Source organism: Neoarius graeffei, chromosome 8 (assembly GCF_027579695.1).
Source record: "Neoarius graeffei isolate fNeoGra1 chromosome 8, fNeoGra1.pri, whole genome shotgun sequence".
NCBI lineage: Eukaryota > Metazoa > Chordata > Actinopteri > Siluriformes > Ariidae > Neoarius > Neoarius graeffei.
Genome location: NC_083576.1, coordinates 73,665,999 through 73,689,503, shown reverse-complemented (window position 1 = coordinate 73,689,503; position 23,505 = coordinate 73,665,999). Strand labels below are relative to the sequence as shown.

Below are 23,505 nucleotides of genomic sequence, written 5' to 3'. Positions count from 1 at the left end.
GAAGCAATAAATACTAGCGGAGAATTTAGGGCCACATGGCCCTAAATTCATTAATTGTTCTTTTTAAAAAAAACTAATAAAATTGGAAGTCTGTGATTCAAATTCAGTAGCTTTTGGTCCACCAAACAAAAATAATTGGGTGTCGGGGAAAATTCTTTTTATGACCTACACTTGAAAAATCTGAAAGGCAGTCTACCTTTCAGGGCAACTGGTTTCATCTCATCTCATTATCTCTAGCCGCTTTATCCTTCTACAGGGTCGCAGGCAAGCTGGAGCCTATCCCAGCTGACTACGGGCGAAAGGCGGGGTACACCCTGGACAAGTCGCCAGGTCATCACAGGGCTGACACATAGACACAGACAACCATTCACACTCACATTCACACCTACGGTCAATTTAGAGTCACCAGTTAACCTAACCTGCATGTCTTTGGACTGTGGGGGAAACCGGAGCACCCGGAGGAAACCCACGCGGACACGGGGAGAACATGCAAACTCCACACAGAAAGGCCCTCGCCGGACCCGGGGTTCGAACCCAGGACCTTCTTGCTGTGAGGCGACAGCGCTAACCACTACACCACCGTGCCGCCCGGGCAACTGGTTTATCTAAAAAAAAAAAAAAGCTCCGAGAATGTTTTCTACTCCAGCCATGTCAGATTTTCCATACCGTTATATCACGGATTCACTCATAACATGATCGGATTCTTTGGATCCCAACTACCGTGCTACAATGGCGCTCCACTGTCCTAACTTGGCTAAACGTGTATGAAATTGTTTGAACTCCGTTTATTGTAACTTGCTTTTTTTTTTTTTTTTATTAAAATCTCAGGAAGGTGAAGGTCAAGCCATTTTGTGCTGCTACCATGCAGTGAATATCTACTACTACAAGTACACGGTTGATGGGATCAATGTTTTTGCTGTCAGTATCCTTCTGAATTAAGCAAGTAGAAGTGGTGTGGATTGGAAGGAAGGTTGCTTCACACAGTGCTTCACATGTTACATTCAGTGTGAATTCTGTGGAAAAATGAATGAATATATATTTTTTATTTTATCTAGTTTTTATTCCCTGTGGGTTTCCTTAGTTAACTGTTTCTAGATCTCCTCCCTTTGGTCATTGTCTCTCTGATAACTGGCTATGTGGACCGGGGCAACCGTTTTGTCAGTGCCGAGGTTAAGTTCACCACTGCAATAGGTTCACTCATCCCATTGTCCTACTACATTGGAATGGGTATAGCCAGGTGAACAAACACACATACACACACTTTACTGTGCAAGTCTTAGGCAGCTCTTTATATGAAAAAAAGTTTTATTATATAAATATATACTCAAAATAATTTTTACAGATTATATAATTTATCTACTTTTTCTTTGGGGTATACAATTTATTCATATATATTTACAACATAATATACAGTATATAATTAACAATTATTATGTGAAATTGAGTCGTACATGAGCTGATAGCCGACGAGATGCGTAGCAGCGAGTCGGCTATAAGCCATGTACGATGAGATTGAGTGGAATAACTGTTTTATTCTATCCACATTCACTGGATTTTGAGAAACAGAGCATTTTTATTTTTATTTTTTGTAAATTTGATAAATAAAAACTTTTATATGAAATGTCTGACAAAATCATTTCTGCTTCGTCGGACTTCTTAAAAACCTATCGATGGCTGCACGAATTGACTTTAATGTTGTTTTTGTCGAAAGTGCCATCTTGCTGTCGTGCCGAGGTATAGAATAGCTTTAGACATTTATTTAATTCTTCCTTGGACATTTTAAAAAACTGGTGACTTAACTCACAATTCTCCCCACAGATTTGTTTGAACTCATGTGATCACATGATTAGTTATGCATATGGTTGCCTGGATACAAAGCCTGTCACTTTAACTCAAGGCTGAAGGCCCAACTCACAAATCTCTGCATCCTGTTTCACTCTAATGTTATTCTGAAAGTCCTGTTTTCACGCTTCTTTCAGGATGTCGGTCTGTTCACTGCTATTCTTCGTCTGTCATGCTGTCTTCTGTTTACAAAATAAGTTACACCTCCAGGATGCGTAGTCTGGATAGCACATTTATTTATTTATTTATTTATTTATTTACTGACTGACACAGTTTCTTGACAGACCATGTGCTTTTCAGATCATCCACGATATAAGATCATCAGATCGCCTGACCCTAAGTTATAATAACTATTATCCTATCCACATTCACTGGATATGAGCAATCGTGTGGTCTGATTGGCTACTCTACGACTAGGCTATCAGCTCATGTACCATGAGTAGAGAAAAACAAAATGGCGGCGCGTTTTGCTGAACCAACCGAGGAAAATACAAAAAAAAAAAGCAACAAAATATGGAATGAAAGTATTTGATGGTAAGAATGCATTTTTTTCCCAAAGAATTATTATAATAGCATTTTTCATAAATTGCTCCTGTCATTTTGCTGGTTTGTTTACATTCTTCATCTTTAAGCATTAAAATTTGTTGATTTTTTTAGAATGGTGACTCTAAATTGACCGTAGGTGTGAATGTGAGTGTGAATGGTTGTCTGTGTCTATGTGTCAGCCCTGTGATGACCTGGCGACTTGTCCAGGGTGTACCCCGCCTTTCACCCGTAGTTAGCTGGGATAGGCTCCAGCTTGCCTGCGACCCTGTAGAACAGGATAAAGCGGCTACAGATAATGAGATGAGATGAGATGAGATTTTATTTTGATTTTAAAAAATCACAGGAAAATCTCATCTCATTATCTCTAGCCACTTTATCCTGTTCTACAGGATCGCAGGCAAGCTGGAGCCTATCCCAGCTGACTACGGGCGAAAGGCGGGGTACACCCTGGACAAGTCGCCAGATCATCGCAGGGCTGACACATAGACACAGACAACCATTCACACTCACATTCACACCTACGGTCAATTTAGAGTCACCAGTTAACCTAACCTGCATGTCTTTGGATTGTGGGGGAAACCGGAGCACCCGGAGGAAACCCACGCGGATACGGGGAGAACATGCAAACTCCACACAGAAAGGCCCTCGTCGGCCGCGGGGCTCAAACCCGGACCTTCTTGCTGTGAGGCGACAGCGCTAACCACTACACTACCGTGCCGCCTGCAGGAAAATTATTAAGTTAAAAATAAGTAACTTATTAAGTAACAGACATTTTTGCATTTTTAATAAAAACATCATGGAGTCATCGAGGAATTTTACCCTCATTCACAAAAGCAAATCAGAGCCAGCATCTGTAGAACTGCGGCAGATTTTCAGAATATTCTCAGAATTTTTAATTTTATTTTTATTTATTTATTTTTTTTAGATTTGCTCATAAAATTGCACAACAATGTATATAAGAGAACTCATGCCTTTTTAAAAGAAGTGTAGTCATGCCAAGTACTGATTTTTTTAAAAATTTGTTTTTAGAAAATGTAAATTTCATTTTCATGCTACAGAATTTCTTTACATGTGCTGTACGCACATTCTCTCTCATTTTTTATCCCCCGCTGGCCAAAAGGCCCAAAGGGGGATTATGTTGTGCCGATGTCCGTCCGTCCATCCCGGGAAGGGTATTCACCTTCTGAAATCAACTCCTCTCACAATTTTTGGAGGAATTTCACGAAACTCTACAGGATTCTTTGGTATATGTCAGTAATACGCATATTGCAATTTCGTTCAATTCAGTCACATTTTACCAGAGTTATGGCATAGTTGTCAGCGGGGGATATTGTGCTCTCAGAGCACTCTTGTCTTTATACGAACATCATGAACATCTCATCTCATCTCATTATCTCTAGCCGCTTTATCCTTCTACAGGGTCGCAGGCAAGCTGGAGCCTATCCCAGCTGACTACGGGCGAAAGGCGGGGTACACCCTGGACAAGTCGCCAGGTCATCACAGGGCCGACACATAGACACAGACAACCATTCACACGCACATTCACACCTACGGTCAATTTAGAGTCACCAGTTAACCTAACCTGCATGTCTTTGGACTGTGGGGGAAACTGGAGCACCCGGAGGAAACTCACGCGGACACGGGGAGAACATGCAAACTCCACACAGAAAGGCCCTCGCCGGCCCCGGGGCTCGAACCCAGGACCTTCTTGCTGTGAGGCAACAGCGCTAACCACTACACCACCGTGCCGCCCCATCATGAACATCTGGATATTAATTTTTGTGAAACAGAGCCGAACTAAAACGATGCTCACTTTGTCTCTGCCTGTGTTTGTCTGCAGTATATCAGCTCAGAGTAACTTTGCAGTTGGTGCAGTGGTCAATGCCACATTTGGCTCTATCACCGAGCTTACCTTTTACATCACAGCCTTGCTTAGGGGTCATTCCCAGGGCAACAACTGCTTACAGGAGATTGTGAAGGCAGCATTGACTGGAACATTGCTCGGATGCATTCTATTCATCCCGGTAAGTGATTCAGTCCAAATGCATACCTGTATAGAGTGCACAGTCATTGATGTTCCTCTTACTCATGGTCTCTCTCGCTCTCTTTAATGCGAAGGGGATCTGTATGGTCATTGGAGGGCTGAAACACAGTGAGCAGAGGTTTAATAGCCGCTCAGCTGGAGTCAGCGCCTCTCTACTTTTCATATCTGTTGGAGGTGAGCACTCCTTCTGTTACTCTCTCTCTCTCTCTCTCTCTCTCTCTCTCACACTCACACATTACACAGTTGTCTTCAGTGATAATTGATTATATGTATTTCCCACTACATTTAAATGTGTAACAGCATTGCTCTGGTTTTTAAACACCGTTTAGATGTACAGTGGTGCTTGAAAGTTTGTAAACCCTTTAGAATTCTCTATATTTCTGCATAAATATGACCAAAAACATCATCAGATTTTCACACAAGTCCTAAAAGTAGATAGAAACCAGTTAAACAAATGAGACAAAAATATTATACTTGGTCATTTATTTATTGAGGAAAATGATCCAATATTACATATCTGTGAGTGGCAAAAGTATGTGAACCTTTGCTTTCAGTATCTGGTGTGACCCCCTTGTGCAGCAATAACTACAACTAAACGTTTCCGTTAACTGTTGATCGGTCCTGCACACCGGCTTGGAGGAATTTTAGCCCATTCCTCCGTACAGAACAGCCTCAACTCTGGGATGTTGGTGGGTTTCCTCACATGAACTGCTCGCTTCAGGTCCTTCCACAACATTTCGATTGGATTAAGGTCAGGACTTTGACTTGGCCATTCCAAAACATTAACTTTATTCTTCTTTAGCCATTCTTTGGTAGAACGACTTGTGTGCTTAGGGTCGTTGTCTTGCTGCATGACCCACCTTCTCTTGAGATTCAGTTCATGGACAGATGTCCTGACATTTTCCTTTAGAATTTGCTGGTATCATTCAGAATTCATTGTTTCATCAATGATGGCAAGCCGTCCTGGCCCAGATGCAGCAAAACAGGCCCAAACCATGATATTACTACCACCACCATGTTTCACAGATGGGATAAGGTTCTTATACTGGAATGCAGTGTTTTCCGTTCTCCAAACATAACGCTTCTCATTTAAACCAAAGAGTTCTATTTTGGTCTCATCCGTCAACAAAACATTATTCCAATAGCCTTCTGGCTTGTCCACGTGATCTTTAGCAAACTGCAGACGAGCAGCAATGTTCTTTTTAGAGAGCGGTGGCTTTCTCCTTGCAACCCTGCCATGTACACCATTGTTGTTCAGTGTTCTCCTGATGGTAGACTCATGAACATTAACATTAGCCAATGTGGAGGACTTCCGGTTGAGTGATGAGAGGAATGGCGGCGTAGCTTGAAGCTCCCACCAGTCGGAGATAATTAAATCTCCCCCCAACTAACGATAAACCAAATTCAAATAGAAGTTACGAGGGATGAGCGGGGGGACACGCCAGAAAGGCCGAAAAACTCTGAAAACACAGGAAAAGACTAACGTAATGGAGGTAAGCGGTGAAACAGGGGATAATGGCGGCGAGGCAGCAACCGAAGACGTTACGCCAGCACTACACAAATACTTGTCGGACATGACTAAAGAAATCCGTGAACTCAAAAACGACATAACAGCACTCAACACGAGTTTTAAACAGGAGTTTGCTAATTTTAAAGAAGAAGTTTACAACAAGCTTAAGGTAAACAAAGACGAACTACAAGATCAGAAAAAAAGTCTCAGCGAGGCGCAAACACGCATCGAGGAGCTAGAGGCATATAACTTGGAAGCTAAAGACGCTCTGTTGACAACACTGCGTGAGCAGAGAAAGCTACAGGATAAGCTAACCGATCTCGAGGGAAGGTCCAGGAGGAACAATGTACGGATATTTGGAGTCCCGGAGGGCTTGGAGGGGGACTCGGTCACCCGCTTTGTCGAGGAGCTACTACAGAGGGAGCTGGCTCTGCCGGAGGGAACGAGTCTGCTGATCCAACGAGCACACCGAGCGGCAGCGAGGAGACCCGGTCCCGGGGAGACTCCCCGGTCCATAATCATAAACTTTCTCCGGTTTGACACAAAGGAGATGATATTAAAGAAAGCCTGGCAAAAGCGGGTAAAAATTGACAACTCGTCTCTGTACTTTGACAACGACTATGCGGCCGAGGTGGTACAGCAACGCAGAGCGTATATGGAGATCAAAAAGACCCTCAAGGCCAAAGGCATCCGGTTCCAAACGCCCCTGTCCAAGATCAGGATCCACTGGACCGATGGGCCTCGGCTCTACAACAGTGCGCAAGAAGCAGCGAAAGAGATGAGGAAAAGGGGAATGGATGTACAGATGAAGGAAACTGGTGAGGAGCGCATGATGGAGCAGCGGATTCAGGCGGCATGGTCATGGCAACGCGTCGGGGAACCAGGGGCGTGTGGAGGATTAACGCAACGCACCAGAGGAAGGCTGCAGGAGTTCAGGAGAGCTGAAGATGGAGGAAACATCTGATTGAAATGGGAGATCCGGACGGGCATAAAGTCTCATCTCAAAATAAGTGATCCATCATCATATCTTAGCTATATAGTACAGTACGTTAATGAGCAGACCTGGATATTTATGAGTAAAAGAGAGGTAATATGTTCCTGGGATAACGTCGGGGTTGGGGGGGGGGGAAGATGGGGAAATAGAGACAAAGTCATTTCAATACCCCAGGAGATAATCTTTGTTTATCCATTTGTTTATTGTTAAATACAGAGTTTAAATGCAAATTTACTACTATATACTACTAGGCCTTTTATACTTTTCATTTTGACTGGTGGAGTGGGAACGCAGAGAAATGTTGGACACTACTAGAAGGCAAGAGGGTCTATATGCAGGACCTCTATCCACCTCTAGTGAGGGGCCCCCCCATTACTGGGGGACCTTCCCCTCTCCTACCAACAGGGGCACGGGCATGATTGAAGAGGCCCGTTGTTATCGGAAGCATTGTTCTGGAGTTAGAGTTCTTATTGTTGTTCGAGTTAAAGGTGTCAGTGGGAGAGAAGAGGGAAACTTAAAGAGTGGAGATGACGCAACATAGCCAGCTTAAAGTGGTGTCTCTGAATGTGAACGGGTTAAGTAACCCAATGAAAAGAGGGAAGGTAATAGCAAAACTAAAAAAAGAAAGAGCACAGGTTAATTTTCTACAGGAAACACATTTGTCAGATCAAGAGCATGAAAAATATAAAAGACTGGGATTTAAAAATACATACTATAGCTCATTCAAAAATGGGAGGAAAAGGGGGGTTTTGATATTGATACCGAATGGAACAAAATTTGAGACCTTAAAGGAAATTAAAGATAAGGAAGGAAGATACATTTTGGTTAAAGGGAAAATTGGAAATCAATTAGTTACACTCGTCAATGTCTACGCACCTCCGGACAGTGATAAGAGTTTTTTCAAGAACTTATTTGAAGTTGTTGTTCAGGAAATAGAAGGGATACTGATATGTGGAGGGGATTTTAACAGTACACTGAATCAGGATTTGGACACAACTAGCGCAAAGAAAAATAGCAAAACTCAAGTGTCCCGATACTTAAATACTGTATTAACAGAGCTGGGAATTTCAGATGTCTGGAGGGAACTACATCCATTCGAAAGGGACTTCACATACTTCTCAGCTCCCCACTCAGTCTATTCAAGGATAGATTATTTTTTTATGAATGCAGCAGATAGATTTAGAATAGAAGAGTGTAAGATTGGAGTAGCAGACCTGTCAGATCATTGTATTCTGCACCTGACACTGAATATGATCAGCAGGAGACGGAATACAATATGGAGAATGAACGTTGGTGTACTAAACAATCCAGGATTCGTTGAGGACATCAAAAGAGAAATAAATACATACAAGGAAGAGAACGACAATGGGGAGGTAGACTTTACTACTCTATGGGATGCCATGAAAGCAGTTATGCGGGGAAAACTAATATCTCAAGCAGCATTTAATAAGAAAGATAGGTGGAAATTATATCAGATGAAGATTGAAGAGCTGAAAAAATTAGAGCAACAACATAAAGACTCGAATGATACAGGTTTACTTCAACAAATCAAGGAAGTGAGGACAAAAGTGAATGAGATACTAGGAGACGAAGTGGAAAAGAAATCCAGATTTCTAAAACAGACTTATTATGAATCAGGCCCAAAAGCTTCAAAATTACTAGCTAGGAGACTAAGGAAACAGCAACTCATGAATACAATTCATAAAATCAGAGATCCCATAACCAATTCATTAGAATTTGAACCAGGAAAAATAGAAAATGTCTTTGAAAAGTACTACAAAAAACTATATACACAATCACAATCAGCGGATGAGGAAGTAATAAGAAACTTTTTAAGTTCGTTAGATCTACCAACAATAGGAGAGAAACAGAACGAAAGTTTAAATTCATGTATCACAGTAAAGGAACTGGAAGAAGCCATTAATAAGTTGAAATCAAATAAAGCTCCGGGGAGTGACGGCTTCCCGGCAGAATGGTACAAAATGTTTAAAAAGGAATTGGGCCCAATGTTATTAGCAGCCTTCAATGAAACCTTAAAAAAAGGCAAGATCCCCCCCTCTTGGAAAGAAGCGATAATTACAGTGATACCCAAGGAGGGAAAAGATACGGAATTCTGTGAAAACTATAGGCCTATATCAATATTAAACTGTGATTACAAGATATACACAACCATCCTAGCTAAAAGAATCGAAACTTTTATGGCAGAACTAATTAATGAAGATCAATGTGGCTTTATCAAGGGACGCCAAACACAGGACAATATAAGGAGGACTTTACATATAATTGAAGAAGTACAAAAAAAGGGAGAAAGTGCACTGCTGCTCAGTTTGGACGCAGAAAAAGCTTTCGATAGCGTCAGTTGGAAATTTTTATATCTTACTCTAGAAAGATTCGGCTTTAATGCAGACTCCGTTAACATTATTAGAACACTTTATCAGGACCCGAAGGCTAGAATTAAAATAAATGGTAACCTCACTAATTGGTTCAAACTGGAAAGATCTACTAGACAGGGCTGTTGCTTATCGCCAACTCTCTTTGCAATTTACATAGAACCTTTGGCCCAGGCAATAAGAGAAGATGATGATATAGCAGGGATAGAGGTAAAGGGCACAGAACATAAAATTGGTCTATTTGCAGATGATGTTATAATCAGTCTAAAACAACCAGATGTCTGTCTTCCAAGACTTATGGAAAGATTGGATTCATTTTATTACTTGTCGGGATATAAACTCAATGTGACAAAAACACAGGTACTACCCATTAACTATAACCCACCCCAAGCCATTCAACAAACATATAAATTCAAATGGAAAGCAAAAACAATGAAATATCTAGGTGTAAATATTAGTGGAAACTTAACAAAACTGTACGAAATTAATTATGGGACTCTAAATCAAGAAATTCAAAAAGATATAGAAAGATGGAAGGCGCTAACATTGGATTTTAGCTCCAGAATAGAAATCATAAAGGTGAATGTTTTACCGAGGATATTATACTTATTCCAGTCATTACCAACAGAAATCCCCACATCACAATTCAGAGAATGGAACAAAAAAATCTCACGATTCATCTGGGCAGGGAAAAGACCAAGGATAAAATATGCAACTCTTCAGATTCCCAAGGACAAAGGCGGGTTAGCCCTACCAAACCTCTTAGAATATTATTATGCTGCCCAAACTCGGCCTTTGGTGTATTGGTGTGACCCTGAGTATACTGCAAGGTGGAAAGAAATAGAATTAAAAAGAGAGGGATACCACATCCAAAGTATGATTGCAAACAGGGACATGTTTAAAAAATATAAGAATATGCTTGATCCAATTACTAGATTCACTCTGGAAATCTGGTTCACAGTGATTAGGAAATACAAGTTAGAAAGTGAAACAAAAATTTTGAGCTGGCTGATTGGTGACTCTAAATTTAAACCAGGGGTAATGGATAGTAGCTATGAACAATGGATAGACAAGGGGATTACAGCAATTTGTACAATAATGGATCGGGGTAAAATTAAAAGTTTCCAAAAACTGAAGAGGGAATATGGACTGGAGGATTGCGACCTGTTTAGATATTACCAAGTTAGAGACTTCTTTGACAAAGAGATAAAACCAGATCTTCCCCAGGAGTTGAATAAAGTAACTATAACACTGTGTAATGCATATAGAAACATCACTGGAAGAGTGGTCTCGGCACTGTACCAAGGGCTAGAGAGGAGCAGAGGAACTACTACACTGTATGTGAGAGACAGATGGGTGAAAGAAAGTAAAATGCTGTTAACTGAAGAGGACTGGCTTAACATATGTGATGTACAGCGAACCACCACCAGCTCCAGGATGTGGAAGGAATTCTGTTGGAAAAATATGATCAGGTTCTTTATCACTCCCAAAAGAAAGAACAAAATTACAACTACACAACAAACATGCTGGAGACGGTGTGGAGAGCAGAATGCAGGTCACACTCATGTTTTTTGGGAATGTACTAAAATAAGAAACTATTGGAATGATGTGTGGGCAGAATTGAAAACGATACTGGGATATGAATTACCAAAGTCATGTGAGATATTATACCTGTGTAACCTGACAAAGGAAAATGTACAATACGAAGATGGATATCTGGCAAAAATTCTGTTGGCTGCGGCCAAGAAAGCAATTACCAGGAAATGGTGTAGAGAGGACCCTCCTACTCTGAGGAACTGGCTGGACATAGTGGAGGAGATAATCAACATGGAAAAATTTACTTATATATTGAGACTTCAACAAACAAAATTTGATAAGAAATGCGAGAAATGGATGGATTATAAAACCCAAAGCAGAGGCACCACTGAAAACTTGGACTGATGTCAGAGACAATTGAGGACTATTAATAACAAGTACCCCACTGACCCTGTAATATGTTCTGTAATGTTGTGTTGTTTTGTCTTTGTTTTTTTTTTGCCAAAAATTAATAAAATTTGAGTTAAAAAAAAAAAAAAACATTAGCCAATGTGAGAGAGGCCTTCAGTTGCTTAGAAGTTACCCTGGGATCCTTTGTGACCTCACCGACTATTACATGCCTTGCTCTTGGAGTGATCTTTGTTGGTCGACCACTCCTGGGGAGGGTAACAATGGTCCTGAATTTCCTCCATTTGTACACAATCTGTCTGACTGTGGCTTGGTGGAGTCCAAACTCTTTAGAGATGGTTTTGTAACCTTTTCCAGCCTGATGAGCATCAACAACGCTTTTTCTGAGGTCTTCAGAAATCTCCTTTGTTCGTGCCATGATACACTTCCACAAACATGTGTTGTGAAGATCAGACTTTGATAGATCCCTGTTCTTTAAATAAAACAGGGTGCCCACTCACACCTGATTGTAAACACATTGATTGAAAACACCTGACTCTAATTTCACCTTCAAATTAACTGCTAATCCTAGAGTTTCACATACTTTTGACACTCACAGATACAGTGGGGCAAAAAAGTATTTAGTCAGTCACCAATTGTGCAAGTTCTCCTACTTAGATGAGAGAGGCCTGTAATTTTCATCATAGGTACACTTCAACTATGAGAGACAAAATGAGAAAAAAAAAAAAATCCAGAAAATCACATTGTCTGATTTTTAAAGAATTTATTTGCAAATTATGGTGGAAAATAAGTATTTGGTCAATAACAAAAGTTCATCTCAATACTTTGTTATATACCCTTTGTTGGCAATGACAGAGGTCAAATGTTTTCTGTAAGTCTTCACAAGGTTTTCACACACTGTTGCTGGTATTTTGGCCCATTCCTCCATGCAGATCTCCTCTAGAGCAGTGATGTTTTGGGGCTGTCGCTGGGCAACACGGACTTTCAACCCCCTCCAAAGATTTTCTATGGGGTTGAGATCTGGAGACTGGCTAGGCCACTCCAGGACCTTGAAATGCTTCTTACGAAACCACTCCTTTGTTGCCCGGGTGGTGTGTTTGGGATCATTGTCATGCTGAAAGACCCAGCCACGTTTCATCTTCAATGCCCTTGCTGATGGAAGGAGGTTTTCACTCAAAATCTCACGATACATGGCCCCATTCATTCTTTCCTTTACACGGATCAGTCGTCCTGGTCCCTTTGCAGAAAAACAGCCCCAAAAGCATGATGTTTCCACCCCCATGCTTCACAGTAGGCATGGTGTTCTTTGGATGCAACTCAGCATTCTTTCTCCTCCAAACACGACAAGTTGAGTTTTTACCAAAAAGTTCTACTTTGGTTTCATCTGACCATATGACATTCTCCCAATCCTCTTCTGGATCATCCAAATGCTCTCTAGCAAACTTCAGACGGGCCTGGACATGTACTGGCTTAAGCAGGGGGACACGTCTGGCACTGCAGGATTTGAGTCCCTGGCGGCGTAGTGTGTTACTGATGGTAGCCTTTGTTACTTTGGTCCCAGCTCTCTGCAGGTCATTCACTAGGTCCCCCTGTGTGGTTCTGGGATTTTTGCTCACCGTTCTTGTGATCATTTTGACCCCACGGGGTGAGATCTTGCGTGGAGCCCCAGATCGAGGGAGATTATCAGTGGTCTTGTATGGCTTCCATTTTCTAATAATTGCTCCCACAGTTGATTTCTTCACACCAAGCTGCTTATCTATTGCAGATTCAGTCTTCCCAGCCTGGTGCAGGTCTACAATTTTGTTTCTGGTGTCCTTTGACAGCTCTTTGGTCTTGGCCATAGTGGAGTTTGGAGTGAGACTGTTTGAGGCTGTGGACAGGTGTCTTTTATACTGATAACGAGTTCAAACAGGTGTCATTAATACAGGTAACGAGTGGAGGACAGAGGAGCCTCTTAAAGAAAGTTGTTACAGGTCTGTGAGAGCCAGAAATCTTGCTTGTTTGTAGGTGACCAAATACTTATTTTACCGAGGAATTTACCAATTAATTCATTAAAAATCCTACAATGTGATTTCCTGGATTCTTTCCCCCATTCTGTCTCTCATAGTTGAAGTGTACCTATGATGAAAATTACAAGCCTCTCTCATCTTTTTAAGTGGGAGAACTTGCACAATTGGTAGCTGACTAAATACTTTTTTGCCCCACTGTATGTAATATTGGATCATTTTCCTCAATAAATTGTGTGAAAATCTGATGATGTTTTAGGTCATATTTATGCAGAAATATAGAAAATTCTAAAGAGTTCACAAACTTTCAAGCACCACTGTATTTAGCTAGTTAGCTTGCTTGAGACGTTTTGGTGTCTTCCTGATGATGTGAGACAGTGTGTAGGGAAGAATTAGTGACTACTAAAACTGTATTTAAAAAATAAAGAATTATCCATCTTTTCTAATACGGTCTACTGTAAATACAAAACACATCACAAAAATTCACTTTTTAGTGCTTGTGCACATACATTTGGGTATCTGGAGCCTACCAACCTACAAACTCTGAAATGAGACACCCAGTCAGTTTCTTTTGTGTTGCCTATTTGAGAAACCATGAGCTTCGACAAGGCGTTCAGATTTGTCTCCTCTTTCTATGTCACAAGTGGAGCTCATTAGAATAACCTCGCCCCCTCATCTGAGTATCTCCACTAATGGCTTGAGAACTGCCTTTGTGAATAAATATTCATGAGGAAAGTACTCCCTGATTGGCTTGCGGAACAGGCGATGGACTGAGCAGTGGCTTATTATCATTTAAAGGGGAACTGAAGTCATTTTTAAACTTGCTTTATTTCTTAATTAACGTGTTATTCAATTACATTTTCGGTTTTATTAACCTTATATCATGACTCGTATTGGCATATTATATTACACTTATCTGCCTTTTCGGTTTTTAGCCATGTTGAATGTAGTTCGTATGGTCCACGGCAGGCGTCGCTTATCCGCGCGATCTTCACGAGACTTGTGCGAGACTTCAAACGTGAAGTGTCAGCGCCGTCATTTTGAAAACTGTTTACACAGTGGCCAGATCGCCATATCATTCCAATTTAGATTAATTTCGAGATTTGCCAGCTTCATCAGCGATAGAGATTATTCCATACGACTTCAAACCAACGTGGAGTAGAGAAGAGTTGGAAAGACGACAGGATAAGGGCGAGTCCGTTGCACTGGTATTTACATCATTACTGTCGCACAATTGAAACGTGCCAGATCAGGCGGCTGGTGGGTTTTCAAAATAATAAATACATGCATGTATTTTTGTGATAAATACATATTATACTGAGCGCATTTCCCACATAATCCTCACTAAGGTTTCGGACAGCACTACAAAATGGCGTCCCCGCTATATAGTGCCCTATATAGTGAACAGGGAGCGGTTTCGGACACAGGGAAAACTTCCGGCTTGATTACGTCAGCATTCAAAGGAGGGCACATGCGTCTTTTGACAACGTTGGTCACTTTGATTTCCACTGTCCGTTTTACTTCCGTCCTACGATGTCTCGCACAGGTCTCAACGAATCTCGTTTACGGCCATTGCTTTGATATATGGACTGATTTATTACAGAGCATATTTCAAACACTCAGAACTTGCTATAGCAGTGACAAAATAGCTGTCAGAAATGCATTCCTATATTTTATAAAATGCGATAAATAGAATTTTGATGATAAAAAATTTGCCTTCAGTTCTCCTTTAAAGGAACAGGCACTCAGTCAAATCAGCCGTTTTGAACAGGGCTGTTTAGACAGGATGAGAAGGGAGCTGTGGTGTTTTATCCTTGTGGTGTTTTGACCTAAACATTTAATTCATTTTTCATTTCATTATCTCTAGCCGCTTTATCCTGTTCTACAGGGTCGCAGGCAAGCTGGAGCCTATCCCAGCTAACTACGGGCGAAAGGCGGGGTACACCCTGGACAAGTCGCCAGGTCATCACAGGGCTGACACATAGACACAGACAACCATTCACACTCACATTCACACCTACGCTCAATTTAGAGTCACCAGTTAACCTAACCTGCATGTCTTTGGACTGTGGGGGAAACCGGAGCACCCGGAGGAAACCCACGCGGACACGGGGAGAACATGCAAACTCCACACAGAAAGGCCCTCGCTGGCCACGGGGCTCGAACCTGGACCTTCTTGCTGTGAGGCAACAGTGCTAACCACTACACCACCGTGCCGCCTGAACGCATTACTGTTGCATGATAATCATTGTTCTATTCATTGAACACCTCTCGTTTACTTGTTGCAACATGCAGTTAATTATTACACGATTGTCCATATTGTTCTCACTGCTACTGTAATTTTATAATGACTTGTAATTAACTCGGCGGTGCTACTACACTGTATAGAATTATGCTTACAATTGTTCAGAGCAGGCCAAAACTTGTTCTTAATACCTTGCAATGCAAACATAGGATATCGCTATAGAAAAAAGCGAGTTTTGTAAAGAATAAATGTATTTTATATATGCATATAGATGTAAATAAAATGCATTTAAATAACATAAGCATCCATTGCTCTAATCCAGGACAGATGCATATAATCAGTTTTATAACCCACGCGGACACGGGGAGAACATGCAAACTCCACACAGAAAGGCCCTCGCCGACCACGGGGCTCGAACCCGGACCTTCTTGCTGTGAGGTGACAGCGCTAACCACTACACCACCGTGCCGCCCTGACCTAAACATGTCACAGACATTTCATTAAGACGTCAGGGATCTGTGACAACTTGGGGTGTAATATGTCACCTTTAACAGACCAAAAATGCAACATCAAAACAGCTAAGTCAGGAACACATCAACATGAAGTTTAAAAAGATAGAGTAGGTCCTAATAGAATATCACATGCACATTGCTGATTGGCTACTGTGAGACGGCGGAACACAGAGAGTTGGAGGATGTTTACGGTAATTATGTAAAGTAAATATGAGCCAGAATGAACCCTACTGATGCTTTTATTCATGCTTATTTTTATCAGCATTCATATAATGTTATTTTAGATACGCTGTCAAGTTGTCTTTGCGTTACTATGAGTATGCAAATGCTGAAAACTCATCTAAATGAAGCCAGGGTGTTCAGAAGAAATCACTGCTCACTCTACTAGCACAATTAACTTCACGTAAAATCATTTCCATTCAGTTAACTAGATGAGAGACTGAAAAAGTGCCCTTCTTTGTGATAGTCAGACTCCATGTCCAATCGGCAATGAGAACCTGATGTTCAGTAAGGACCTCCCCTTTCCATTCTAAGTTAATGTTGATGTGTTATTGACTTTGATATTGTGCTTTTGGTTTTGCTGTTATGTTTCTAATTTGATGTTGTGGGTTTTTTTTTAGCTCATCTGGCCTGTAGGCCAGGCCGGATGAGCTTATGCGATCACGCATCGTCTGTCGTCATTGTCCATCCACAGTTTACAAAAATCACTACGCCTTCTACAGGATTGATCAGATTTCGATCAAACTCACATCCAACGTTCCCCAGGTGGGTGTACATAAAACTTGTCGAAACGGTGGTGCCACCTGTCATATTTACGATTTTATGGGTGTCTGAAATTTTTGGGTGACTCGTCACATCAAACGCTACTTTTCGTAAACTGCTGGGACGTTTTCACTGAAACTCACCTAGAAGACCCTAAAGACATATTCCAACAAGAGTTGTTCACCAGGTGGCACCACCTACCATGGATGAGGCTACAGAGGTGTCACGTGCAATTTCACGAAAATCGCTACTCCTCCTACAGGAGTGATCAGATTTTGATCAAACTCATATGGAATGTTTCCCAGGTTGACGTGTATAAAAGTTGTCAAGACGGTGGCGCCACCTGTCATATTTAACATTTTATGGCCGTTTGAAAATTTTGGGTGACTCATCACACCAAACACTACTGTTCGTAAACTGCTAGGATGTTTTCACTGAAACTCACCCAGAAGACTCTAAAGACATATTCCAACAAAAGTTGTTCACCAGGTGGCGCCACCTGCTATGGCTGAGGCTACACAGGGGTCATATGCAATTTCACAAAGATCGCTACTCTTCCGACAGGATTGATCGTATTTCAAACTCACACACAACAGTGGCCGGTATGAGCTACAGCCTCATTGAGGCTTTTTTCACTTGTGAAAATCGGAGATTTTTGCAAGTATGTTGATCTGTCTGTCTGTCCGTTCATTTGTTGGTGCTCTAGCGTCATCATTTCTTGACCAGTCTTCACCAAAATGCACAGGACAACTCACTAGGGTCATACAAAGACATCATTAGTTTTTGGTGGGTCAAGGTCAAGGTCACCAAGGTCACATATTGTAAAAACACCTAATCGGCCATAACTTCCGTTTCTTTGTGATTTTCGCAAGTATCGTGCTCTGCACGACTTTTCATTTTTGTTTGTTTGTCAATGTGTTTTGCACTTACAGGCCACTTTCTTAAGGTTAAAATGCACTTGGGAATCAAAACTGATTCTGTATCTTCCATGATGTATGATTACATCATTTATGTGAGGAACTTTTGTTTATGATCATTCCAATGATGGCACATTCTTTCCTCATTTATTCTGATTACTGCCACTTTAATGAATCTGTATGTCTTTCTGTGGTAGGTGTATTTGCCCCTACACTCTTCTCTAAAGCCTGTGGGAATCTGGTGTGTGAAGACTGCACTAATTCCTCTGGGACCAACAGCAGCAGTGGGACTTTCACCTGCAGGAACTGCCACTATGACCTGGTGAGACACGTTCAAACACACTTCAGCTATGCCCTTCCTATAATGCTGTTTCACTCTGCCCTACTGTGTGCAGTTATTAGCCAGTAAGTGTAAATGGTACCTAGAAAACGAAGAACAAAGCCGCTGCATCTGATACCTGATCATTATGTCAGTGGCACTGCTGTGCTCAGAATAAACCACCACCCAAATAATATCTGTTCAATAGGTGTCCAAAGGTGGGTCGCTTTAAATTAAAGGAAAAATCCAGCCTGAAATATTTAGTTTATTAAACTTCTTAAAGGTTTTGACTGCAAAGTTGAATTCTGGACAAAATGTTCTATTTCTATTGCTGTTGGAGTTTCGACATGTTTCGCTGCACACACACACACACACACACACACACACACACACCATGTATCCTATGTGTAAATGTTTTCCCGAGATAAAAAGCGTCCTGTGTTTTATGATTCCGGAGATTGCTGAAGCAAGTGAGCAACAATATCATGTGACCACCTCATGTGTGTTTGACCTACTTTTAACCAAAATAAGTCGGTATGGGCAAACATGGTGGACTCCGCTTCTCCCGCCAGCTAAAAGCCAGGGGAAAAGAAAAGGAAAATATGAAGCGCATCAGCTGGAAAACATTCCAGAAAAGCAATGGAAACCAAAAGGTTGTCCACAAGAATTTTCATGAAGGGACAGATTGACCACTGGAATTGACTGAAGGATGAAACAGGTGTGAAATCTGACAAAGAATTTGCAGCGCTTGTCTTGGATGTTTTGATCTTACAGAGAAAGAAACGCTAACACAAAATCAGTAACAGAGAAAAGATATATTCGTCTTTTGTTTCGCGATTTCGTGAATAATTCATGATTATTCTATCCGCATTCACTGGATATGAACAATTGCGCGCTCTGATTGGCTACTCTATTACTAGGATATCAGCTCATATACCATGAGTAGAGAAAAACAAAATGGTGGAGCGTGTTGCTGAACCAACCGAGGACGAAATAAAAACTACTCGAAAGCAAAACCCCAAAAAATACAAAAAAGCAACAAAATATGGAACGAAAGTATTTGAGAAGAACTTATCTTTTTTATTTTTCAAGAATTATTATTACAGCATTTTTCACAAATTGCTACTGTATTTTTCGCTGGTTTGTTTACATTTTAAGCAGAAATTATTTTGTTGGACATTTTGTATAAAGTTTTTATTTATCGAATTTGCAAAAAATAAAACCAAAAATGCTCTGTTTCTCAAAATCCAGTGAATGTGGATAGAATAAAACAATTATTCCACTCCAACTCGTCGTAAATGGCTTAGGGTAGTATCTCACTGGGCTACGACAGCTTGCGACAAACTGCGAACGTCATTCGCGAGAGAGTTTCAAAAGTGTCTTGAAACATTCGCTCGACTTCTCAATTTCCTCGCATGAGTCGCAAAGTGTCGCTCCTTCGTCGCTGAAATTTTGAACATGTTCAAAAAATTTGCGCAACAAAATTTCTCTCAAAATAGCCGCAAATGCGTCGCTGGTGTCGCAAAGCTGTGATGAACCCTTCTCAAGTCAGTTTCCGTGAGATAGGAAGTGCGAGTTGAGACTGTTAGGACTAGGACTGTTTTGGCCTCTAGAGGCCGCTGTTATTTCCTTTTCTTGTCGTGTTTATTTTGGCCTCTAGAGGCCGCCACTGTTCCTGTGTTTTGTGTTTGTGTTAATTGCCTAATTATCTTCACCTGTGTCCTTAATTAGTTTGTCTATTTATACCCCTGAGTTCAGTCCTCTTGTCACGGAGTCTTTGTGCTGTTATGTTTATCTCCAGTTTCCTTTGTACTGTGTTTTTTGATCTTCTTAGCTTTTGAATTTTTGCACTTTGCTTTTCTTTTGGATTATACTCTTTGGTTTTTTTTTGTCTTTTGTTTTGCCCTGTATATAGTGTATATAGTTTAAATAAACCTTTTGATTCTTTTTCTACTTCCGCCTCACGCCTCTGCATTTGAGTCATCCCCCTGGTGGCCTAGTGGGGGTTTGCTGGATTATCACACCAACGAACCAGGTTCGAATCCCAGCAAAACCCTAACAGAAAGACTCCGTCATGACCGACTCAGCAGAGGCTGCTTCAAATGTCTACCCGGCCAACCTTCAGGGAATTATGGCAGCTTTGACACGCTTCGGAGCGACCATGGACGCTCATGGACGTACGCTCACCAGCCAACGTGAGGCCCTCGCTCGCCACGAGGAACTGCTTCAGCAAATTGGGAAAACCCTGGCACAGCTGACATCTCTGCCTGCATCTCCTGCTCCTGATCCAGTTCCTGCTCCTGATCCAGCTCCCACTCCTGCTCCAGTGCCTCCTGCAATGCTGCCTTCTTCACCTCGCGAACCCAGCCTTCCTGCACCACAGAGGTATGACGGCAAGCACAGTGAGTGCCGAGAGTTCCTTACCCAGTGTCAACTCACCTTTGAGCTTCAGCCTACCACCTACACTACGGATCGCCGCAAGATTGCCTTTGTGATCACCTTATTAGCTGGCAAGGCGCGAGCCTGGGCTACTGCTATCTGGCAAAGACAGGGACCTGAGTGCTTTGATTTCCAGCTGTTTTCTGAAGAGATGCTTCGGGTCTTCGATCAGGCAGACATCAGTACCGACGCAGCCCGAAAGCTCATGTCCATCCGGCAAGGAGGAAGCGTCGCAGATTACGCCATCTCGTTCCGAACACTCGCAGCAGTAAGTGGATGGAACGAGACTGCCCTGGTGTCAGCCTTCCACCATGGTCTGTCTGACCCCATCAAGGACGGTCTGGCCTCTATTGGATGCCCAAGTGACCTCGAAACCCTCATCTCACATGCTATTCGTCTGGACAACAGGATGAGAGAACGCCACCAAGCCTTGAGCCCCCCCAGCCTCCCTACCTCTACCTGGAGACCGTCTACCTCCTTCAGTGACTGTCCAGAACCCATGCAAGTGGGTCGTACTCGCCTCTCCGCATCTGAGAGGGAGCGCAGAAGGAGGGACAAGTGCTGCATCTACTGTGGCAAGCCTGGTCACTTCCGAGCATCATGTCCCGAACTCTTGGGAAAAGGACCGCCCCGTCCAGCCGAGGGAGGGTTGTGACGGGGCCTACCCTCTCTCCCGGACTCCCTGGCCAAGGAATCTACATCCCGGTCTCCATCTCCTGGGGTGAGTCTGTCCACTCTTGTCAAGCTTTGATAGACTCAGGGGCGGCTGGGAACTTTATGGATATTCACTTCGCCCAAAGCATCAATATTCCGACTGCACCTCTTGAAGTCCCACTGTCTGTGTCTGCCCTCGATGGCCAAGCGTTAGGTGATGGAAGAGTCACCCAAGTTACTTCTCCAGTTTTCCTCCAGTCTCAAGGTCACAAGGAAGAAATATCCCTGCACCTGATTCCTTCACCTGAGTTCCCAGTTATTCTAGGCCTTCCTTGGCTTACTCGCCACAACCCTCGCATAGACTGGGTAACAAGCCAGGTTGTGGAATGGGGCCCTGCATGCCATGCCTCTTGTCTGCTCTCTAGCTCTCCTGTGTCTCCTGCCGAGCCCCCTGATCTCACCGAGTTATCTCAAGTTCCCACAGAGTACTGGGATCTCAAGGAGGTATTCAGCAAGAGCAGGGCCGCCGTTCTTCCTCCGCACCGGGCCTACGACTGTGCCATCGACTTGCTCCCTGGGACTACCCCTCCTCGTGGCAGACTGTTTTCACTCTCTCAGCCAGAACGCAAGGCCATGGAGGAATACCTCAAAGATGCCCTGGTCTCTGGGTTTATTCGACCCTCCACTTCACCTGCTGGAGCCGGCTTCTTCTTTGTCGGCAAGAAGGATGGGGGGCTCCGACCATGTATTGATTACAGGGGCCTGAATAAGATCACTGTGCGCAACCGATATCCCCTTCCGCTGATGTCCACTGCTTTTGACCTGCTCCAAGGCGCCACCGTCTTCACCAAGTTGGACCTACGGAACGCATACCACCTCATCCGTATCCGACAGGGAGACGAGTGGAAGACTGCCTTTAACACCCCATCTGGGCACTACGAATACCAGGTGATGCCCTTCGGACTCACCAACGCACCAGCTGTTTTTCAGGCCCTAATCAACGACGTCTTAAGGGACATGATTAACCTGTACGTCTTTGTCTACCTCGATGACATCCTTATCTTTTCCAAGACCGTGCAGGAGCACCGCCACCATGTCCGCCAGGTTCTCCAGAGGCTGCTACAGAACAATCTGTTCGCCAAGGCCCAGAAATGCGAATTTCATGTTCCCGAGGTCTCCTTTCTGGGATTTATTGTACGGACAGGCCAACTCCAAATGGACCCTGCCAAGACCCTGGCCGTCCGGGACTGGCCTACTCCCAAGTCCGTTAAGGAGGTTCAGCGGTTCTTAGGATTCGCTAACTTCTACCGCAAGTTCATCAGGAACTTCAGTTCTGTGGCAGCACCCATGTCAGACCTCACCAAAGGGACAGGTGGATCTTATGGCTGGTCTCCTCAGGCAGAAAAGGCGTTCAAAGACCTCAAGGACCGCTTCTGCACGGCACCCATTCTGGTTCTCCCGGACACCTCCCAACCATTCATCGTGGAGGTGGACGCCTCGGACAGTGGTGTCGGCGCGGTGCTCTCTCAACGTTCGGAAGGAAAGCTGCACCCCTGCGCTTACTTCTCCCACCGCCTGAGTCCTGCTGAGTCCCGGTACGATGTGGGGGATCGAGAACTGCTAGCGGTCAAACTGGCCCTTGAGGAGTGGAGGCACTGGCTGGAGGGAGCACAACATCCATTCCTGGTTTGGACTGACCACAAGAACCTGGAGTACCTCCAGCAAGCCAAGAGACTGAACCCTCGACAGGCTAGGTGGGCCCTGTTTTTCAGTCGGTTTGACTTCACCCTCTCATACCGCCCCGGCTCCAAGAACACCAAACCTGACGCACTGTCCAGACTGTTCTCTGCCACTAACAGGGAGAATGAAGTCGGGCCTATTATCCCTGTGTCCCGGATTGTGGCCCCTGTCCGCTGGGGTATTGAGGAGGCTGTCCGACGAGCCCAACGCCAGGACCCCGGTCCTGGGACGGGGCCACCAGGCCTCTTGTACGTCCCACATCAAGCCCGGGCCAAGGTTCTCCAGTGGGGTCACTCTTCCCCTCTCACCGCCCACCCGGGAGCTCGGAGGACCCTGGACTTCCTGAAAAGACGCTTCTGGTGGCCTAACATGGAGAAGGAAGTAAGGTCATTTGTCCTGTCCTGTGAGGTTTGCACCAGAACCAAGAACCCACGACAGCGTCCCCAGGGTCTCCTGCATCCTCTGACCATTCCCCGGCGTCCCTGGTCCCACGTGGCAGTCGACTTTATCACGGGTCTCCCTGAGTCACAAGGTAACACGGTCATTTTGGTCTTAGTTGACAGATTCTCCAAGGCCTGCCGCTTCATACCACTGTGCAAACTCCCCTCTGCTCTTGAAACTGCGAAACTTTTGTTTAATCA

The 23,505-nt window shown here is 43.3% G+C and overlaps 1 protein-coding gene across 8 annotated transcripts in view; it reads left to right on the top strand.

Moving 5' to 3' along the window:
* Positions 1–23,505, top strand: part of cax2 (cation/H+ exchanger protein 2) — a 68,218-nt gene that overhangs the window by 20,584 nt on the left and 24,129 nt on the right. For all 8 annotated transcript variants that reach the window (XM_060928221.1, XM_060928218.1, XM_060928216.1 and 5 more), the window contains exons 9-13: positions 829–922; positions 1,096–1,237; positions 4,229–4,412; positions 4,507–4,606; positions 17,910–18,034. In XM_060928221.1, the coding sequence (XP_060784204.1) occupies positions 829–922; positions 1,096–1,237; positions 4,229–4,412; positions 4,507–4,606; positions 17,910–18,034 (645 nt within the window). The remainder of the gene's footprint in view (positions 1–828; positions 923–1,095; positions 1,238–4,228; positions 4,413–4,506; positions 4,607–17,909; positions 18,035–23,505) is intronic.